At 35.2% G+C, this 7788-nt stretch overlaps 1 protein-coding gene across 1 annotated transcript; it reads left to right on the plus strand.

Moving 5' to 3' along the window:
* Positions 1 to 6627: 6627 nt before the first annotated feature.
* LOC116125733 (AP2/ERF and B3 domain-containing transcription factor At1g50680-like) lies at positions 6628 to 7788 on the plus strand. The gene is made up of 2 exons (XM_031411447.1): positions 6628 to 6735; positions 6820 to 7788. The coding sequence occupies exons 1-2, from the start codon at positions 6628 to 6630 to the stop codon at positions 7786 to 7788; spliced, it is 1077 nt and encodes a 358-aa protein (XP_031267307.1).

Consider the following 7788-nt stretch of genomic DNA (forward strand, 5'->3'; position numbering starts at 1 on the left):
ATTGTCCCTATGTGTGAACCCCACTTGTATCTCCTGGTCATTTAATAGTGCATTCTGATTCAAACCGCGTCCCGTCAGAATATCACTATTAGAAATCAAAATATCACTATTCATACTGTATCAGTTAGAAGATCTCTCGCTTGCAAGATGCGCTACAGTGTTTGATAACATAGAAAGAGTTTGAAAAAATTCACCCAATGCGAATGTTTACTTACAACTTTGACTAGCGCCAATTGGAGTTGATGAGAGAACATGAATGTAGAAAGCAGATTTATTTTCTTCAATATCAAGTCTTCAAAAATTGAACTGACCCCTCATATTGCTTGCTCCATCGTAACCTTGCCCCATAAACTTGTCAAACTCAATCCATACTTACAAAAAAGGCATCTATTGCAATTTTCAAAGACTTTGCAGAAGTATTCTTAACATGCACAATCCTAATAAACGTTCAATAACACAACCTATTTTGTCCACATAGCGAAAAACAATAGTCATTTGTTCTTTCACTGCCACATCACGAATTTATCAACTAGTAAGAAAACGGTGTTTATCTCTCACAATTTCTGCAATAATTTTCTAGTCGTCAAATGAGCACAAACAATAGTTAGTGCCCCTGAATTTTGGGGGCCGTCATTTGATGGTTTTTTGGGGCATTTCCCAGCATAAATTTCTTTATGTCATCATTGTGATGGATAGAAACTTCAATAGTTCCAAAAGTTACCGATTTTCAGATTCAACCGACCGTCATGACCACGAAATGCTAATCCTTGATGTAAAGGATCTAATGCAATCAATTGATGCATTCAAGCGGAATGCGATAGTCCAATTTTCCCTTTTGCACACGCAAACAAGATTTACATCGATGTGTTGCCTTTGGTTCATCAAACCAACACACTTGGCATGACATTGGTTATGAGTACTGAATGATCACCAACATTTTTTTTCACATTTGCTTTATCTTTTCAATTATTATACCCTTATTCACAAAAACTCACCACTTGCTTGGTCACCATATTGAGTTGAAAAGATAACAATTCAAACAGAAATGCATCTTTGCCACACTATATTCCATCCAACATGAACCTTCTTTGTACCACTCTGATGTAAACCTACGCTTTTATCTCCAAAAAGAGTGAAAGAAAGTTATGATCTTTAGGTTGGCAACCTTTCAACAAGTATGCTCTTCGAAACTTCCTCTTTTGTTTGTCAGTACAACAAAGCTGTTAATTGGTACCTCAATCCTGAGTCAGTTTCAAGCTCATCTAAATTGAACACCCCGATTAAAGGTTGAGCTTCTTTTACTTGGTGCTGTTGTCGCTGTTGTGAGGCTTCTTTCTAATGGGGTTTGATTAACCTCAATATCAGTAGAGTCTAAATTAACATTTTTTGTTGGACTTTTCTTCAGTCTCTTGAAATAATTCGATATCATAATTCTATTGTAATGCTTGGATTCCAAATCCGATAAACATATAATGAGTTAGTACCAAAATGGGATCCCAAAAATAAGAGTCAAAGAGATTCCCATAAAAAAAAAAAAAAAAAAAAAAAAAAAAAAAAAAAAGACTAATAATTTTGCAACTTAGTTAACTTTCTCTTGAATAAGATACATGAACAAACTAGATACATTTAAATACATGATACACGATACAGAAGACATATTTTAATTTAACACACCATATATGATACATTTAAATTTTATTGCATCCAATGAGAGATGGGGCCATTCGTTTTATAGATTGTTACAAACCAAAGGGTAAATCATGTCTTCACAAAGACAAGAAACCAGCCAAGTATCTCGGCACAAAAGCAAGCCAAGGGTAAATAAATTCATAATCAAAAGGATATGTGTTAGTGTGTCTTTTAAAAATCAGGAGACTAATATTTAATTACGCCAGCAAAGTTTTCACAAATTTCTGTAATTTTCGTGACACTTGAAATTCCAAATATTGCTTCCTGTTCTCCCATATTTCTAGCCAACCAGTCAATCTTACTTTTTCAACAATAATAGTCCCTTCGCTATCTTATCTTAAGCAATGAATCAAACAAATGTTTATAAATTGACCAAGCATCTCCAAAAAGGGAAAGGGTACAATTCTTAATTATGCAACAAGCAGATTTTTCAATAACCAATCCAACTATATGCAACTAATTTTACTAAAGACTTCAAAAATCCAAATATTGCACACAGTAGGCTGTAGCCCCATCATTCTCTTAAGCAAAGACTGAAACAATGGTTAAAAACCAACCAAGCATCCTTGCCGCATTGTCAAACCAAGGGTAAGTAAATTAGTAAAGTCAGGAGACAAATATTTATTATAAAAAAGTGAAGTTTCCGAAAACAGAAAAAAACTATATTCACAACCAATTTCTACATGACTTCAAAAATCCAGGCAGCCACAATCAGTGGCCGACAAGGGTGGACCTTTCTCCAACATTTAAAGCTTAAAGCACCCAAAATTTTAAACACAATCTTACATAATATCCATCTATTTAAAATTAAAACAGTGAACTAACCTTCAGGACGTGAGTGAGAGGGAGATTTTTTTAATTTCTTTGCAGGTTGAACCACGTCACATGTAGTCTGTAGAGTTTTACAATTACAGTAAAAGAGAAGTTGGGAATTGGGGAAGTAAAAGTGGAAAACGCAAAAAGACAAAGCCTCACTTTTATATTTTTAACTTTACTTTTCTAACATTTAAAAAAACTTAAAAAACTTTACACATTTTTTTTTAAAGTTAAGGGCAGCCCGGGCCTACCCTCAAAGGGCTGGGTCGGCCCTTTCATAAGTCTGCTATTGTGCATGTGATTCACATCCGAAGTGACATGGTCAGTGGCACCAAAGTCCTATACCAAGCTAGATCTTGCGGTTTAACATAATTGGCAGTTGAAGGGACATTATTTGGCAAGTAAGGTGCAACAAAATAGGTCTAACTAAATGAAGCAGGTTGTTAACTAGGAACCTTGAAGGTTGAATTATCATTGTTGGAGGCTGGAGAGGCAAGCTGTTGTTCTCTAGGAAAATCTTGTGAAGAAGTGAATCGTTTGAGGAATTCACTAGTGTAAGGCCAGGTTGAGACTGACTAACTGCCAGGATAGAAGTGGCTGGAAGACAAATTTTGCATCTTGAGTACTAGGATAAGTAGAGTCAAAATTCTCCCATGTCCAGAGGAGTTGTTTTTCAGGAAAATAACTTGACTGCCCAGTGTTGAAAACAGCACTACCAGAAGGTCCAAGCTATGGAGACTCCATTATAAGTGGAATATATTGGTGATAACATTGAACTATTGTGTGCCCTATTTTCCCACATACTTGATAGATAGTTCCCCCTTAGCATTGCCTTTCCATGACCTATGCTATAGTTATTGAATCCTAGTGTTCTGTAGTTATTAAAGTGGTTCACCTTGTCCAACATGAGAAGTTGACTAGCTGAGACAACAAAATTAGCTAGAGTGGACAAGGAGCAGGAGGTGGATAGGGTGGATATAGCTCTGATGAACTGAGAGGTGTCATAGGATTTACAGCTGATGCAAGTATATAGCCGAGGAGCATTAACAGTGTGAGAACAAACATTTGATCCACATGTTCCAATTGGTGAGTGTTAGAGTTACTTATTGCATGAGATGGACTGAACTGTTGAGAAATCAATAGAATTGAACTTCTCAATTGCATTTCATATTTTGCAGTAGATATTGCACCTTTGTATTGTGACATAATCAAATTTAGATTCTACTCTAGATGTTAAATTCACAACAGCAACATGGAATTTCGATCCTAATCCATCAAGGATGTGCTAAAGCAAATCTTCATGTAGTACATTTTGACCACTAGAGTTTAAGCTTTCACATAACTTTCATCTTCTTAAAAAATCACTGATAGAAAAATTTTCTTTATGAGTATTTTGTAGTAAACTTTTAGTGTAGAGCTCAGCTTTGAGTCACTTGGAATTGTTTCAAGTACAAACCAAATATCAGTAGAAGTTGACATTTGGTACTAAATTGAACATGCATTCAGAAATAGATGCGAAAAACATGTAACAAGAATTAATCAGTATGTTCCAAGCTAGATAAGCTAGATTAATACGTTTTGTAGTGCCAAGTTCATTCAATTTGGTTCAGATGTGGTCTAACTACATTTTCTCAACTAAAATTTTAGGTTCTGATGAAATTAAAAGTTCTGGATAGGAGATACAACGTGTTAATTGACCATCAAGCTCATGTGCTCCTACTGCAGAAAGAATTTGTTACTCAAAAGCGATATCACGTAAATATCTCAAGTGAGCTTGGGAGTAAGAATTTGAAGACTGGATGGAAAGGCTGAAGAGTAGGTAACAGAGGTCTTTGCATTCCTTGTTCAAATTATTGTTAGAGGTATTTGAGGATGAAGATTCGCCATTGACGCTAGTCTTTGGCTCTGATACCATGTAAGACTTTGAAAGAAAAATAAAGATTTTCAGAGAAAATTAAGAAAAAGACAAATTCAATTTTGCTTTTATTTTCATTAACAAACTAATACAGTAATTGCGTTTTTATACATTTGAGAAGAAGGAAGAATAGTAGAGTAGAAACGACAACCTTTGGTGTTGAATAGAGGAAAAACGATAGCACTTTGGCAAGCTAACAATAGTGGCAAAACGGCACCATTTTGAGTGTTGTCAATACTTAAATTCTGTTAGGGTAGGCCAAAATAAAACTAATTGACATTAATATTTTTGTCTATTAATATGTTAGGGTGTGTTAAAATCTAAATTGTACATATCATTACCTCCTCCCTCTGTTTAAAACCTGGGAGCCTTCTTTACTTCGGTCCAGGTTACATAAAATCGGGAATGGCATAAACCCGTTTTGGACTAGTAATGGACCGACGGACAGTGCAAAACCGTCAATCTGACTAGCCCGGGGCTTAAAACAATTCGTCTAATTCAAAATAAATCATATTCCTAAACTAATTTCAGCACCGTTTCATTATCTTCCATTTTCATCTTCAATTGTAAAGAAGAAGAAGTAAGGGGAGGGGAAGGAAGAAGAAAGAGAAGAGGAGACACGAGAAAGAGTAAGGAAGAAGATTAGAAGAAAAAAAAGGAGATGAAGAGAAGAAGAGAAGAAGAAGAAAGTGAAGAAAAATTACAGTAGATGAGAGAAAGTGACGGGGAGTGATGGGGAGAGGAGAGAGAAAAAAGGAAAAAGAAGAAAAATGATGGAGAGTGATGGCCTGTGGGGAGAGAGAAAAGAAAGTGCAAGATGGAAGTGATGGGGAAGGAAAAAAAAAAAATAATTAATAATAAACTTGAGGGTGTATTACTTTATTTAAACTCACAGGGGTTTATAGGTAAATTTTAGGGATGTATTTGCTGGTTTCAAACTATAACAATTAGGAATTGTTTAAAGATGGGATGTTATATACCGGTCAACCCACGAACCGACCCCTTGACCGGGTCAACGAATGGTCCGATTTTTAAAACAATGCCTCCGCCCAGTGTCTGTCTTTTTCGACAACAAGACAAAAAGATAGGCATCGCTAAAAAAGAAAAGAGCATGCAAGCTCTATACAAAAGAGAGAAGAGGCACAAATTCCTTCCCAAACCTAACCAACATCATCATCTGAATAATTTCCATCCCCATTTGTTGTGCATATTTTCAACTTTTGGTACCATTGTTAGGGTTGAGAAGGTTCTTCACATACATATCAAACAAATATCTAAATATCATCTAAGAACAACGTGCAAATCAAGATTTAAAGGGTTTTGCATATAACAATCATGTTCTACTTGCCCTGCAGGATGGAAGGTTATCACTAATTGATTTCATTATATACATTAAATGACTAAAACATCATCATGAAACTCCATCACCCTTCCCAACAATTATTATCAACCATTGCATTAAACAAGATATATTTATTTCATTGTGAAAGAGTTTAGAATTGAAGAAAATCAAGAAACCAAGAAAATAGTCGAAGAAGAAGAAGTTGACTTTCATTAACAACTATATAAACATAACAGGCGACTTTTTAAACTTAGCCGTTGCTCCTAAACGCAGCATTAACTGGTAGTTGTAAATTTTAAAAATGTGACACTTTAGTCCTTTAAAAACAATATCACAATACAAAAATAAACATACTCATGTATAAACAACACAACTTTACTACTTATATCTCCCCTTAAACCAAAACACGTACTCTCTTTCTGAAACCTTCAAACATTACGGATCTCTGCTACAAAATAGGGGTGGATAGGTAACGTTCTACCCAGAACCAAAAATGGGCCATTAGGGTTCGGTTCCAGTTTTGGAAATTGGGAATTGAGAATTTCCACAGTTTCATAGTGCGGAATAATGAAAGCATTTTTGTTTCAATTGTTGCTGTCAATTTTATTACATTAACCTAATTTTGTTGATTCTTTTAAACTCTCCACCTTCCAAATAGAAACACATTGCCATTTTCAACAGAATATTATATTCTGATACCAGATTTCCAAAAATTTTATAATTAACTTTCAATCTCTTTCTCTTCATATAAAATCATCTTCTCTTTTGCTTCAGTTCAACTCATCATAATCATCATCACATCTTTAACTATTAACCAAACCAATATTGAATCCTCTATTACATAAATTTTAGTACTTTATTTTTTATGGAAGAAGATGCATCAAGCATGGTTTCGAATGCTAAAATGTACGTGAATGGCGACACTTCGGATTCAAACAACAGTTCGTATACAGTTTTTCCTTCTTGCAAGCGCATGAAACACGACGACCACCACCACCATCATCAGCGTCAACATCAACAATATCACAACAGGAATAATAATAATAGCAACAGCAACAATAACAATAATAATAATGTGTCGTCGGTGAAGTTTAAAGGAGTTGTGCCACAACAGAATGGGCATTGGGGAGCCCAAATTTATGCCAACCACCAAAGAATCTGGCTAGGCACATTCAAATCTGAGAAAGAAGCAGCAATGGCATATGACAGTGCCGCACTGAAGATTCGCGGCGACGATTCCCAACGAAATTTCCCATGGACAGACAACAACAACCAAGAACCGAATTTCCAAAACCAATTCACCAAAGAGGCAATTTTAAACATGATTAGAGATGGAACATACCAACCGAAATTCGCCGATTTTGTCCGAATTCAATCCCAAAGAGAAGATCAAAATTACATTGATGGTGGAACTGCAAGTCTCAACCAAATATTAGTGCATGGAGATGAACAATTCTCATGCAGGCAATTATTTCAGAAGGAATTGACTCCAAGTGATGTTGGTAAGCTAAATAGACTTGTAATTCCAAAGAAATATGCAGTAAAATATTTCCCATATATATGTGAAAATGCAGAAGAAAATAATGCCCTCAATGGAGGAGTTAATGACTTAGAATTAGGGTTTTTTGATAAGCACATGAGGCCATGGAAATTCAGGTATTGTTTTTGGAGAAGCAGCCAGAGTTATGTATTTACAAGAGGGTGGAATAGATTTGTGAAGGAGAAAAAATTGAAGGAAAAAGATATAATTACATTTTATAATTGTGAGTGCACAAATAGTAATGGAGGAAAAGAGGGACAAAATTTCTTTTTAGTTGATGTGATACAACACACTGAATTAGGGCTTGAAACTCAGCTGCAATTGGAGCTAAATAATAATAATATTAGGAAAAATAATAGTTTCAGCTATAATTCAGAGTCAGAATTGAGAGATTATGACCATGAGAAGAAGAATAATAAAGCTTCAAATTTGGATCTTCATGAGAGCAAAGGGTTTAGGCTTTTTGGTGTACAGATTAGGAGATGA

The sequence above is a fragment of the Pistacia vera genome, unplaced genomic scaffold (genome assembly GCF_008641045.1).
Source record: "Pistacia vera cultivar Batoury unplaced genomic scaffold, PisVer_v2 Contig170, whole genome shotgun sequence".
NCBI classification, from domain to species: domain Eukaryota; kingdom Viridiplantae; phylum Streptophyta; class Magnoliopsida; order Sapindales; family Anacardiaceae; genus Pistacia; species Pistacia vera.

Excerpts from the sequence above, each read along its gene's own strand:
- LOC116125733 (XM_031411447.1), top strand. The coding sequence starts at position 6,628 with ATGGAAGAAGATGCATCAAGCATGGTTTCGAATGCTAAAATGTACGTG. Across the intron at positions 6,736-6,819 it reads TTTTTCCTTCTTGCAAGCGC|AATAACAATAATAATAATGT; the intron begins ATGAAACACGAC and ends AGCAACAGCAAC.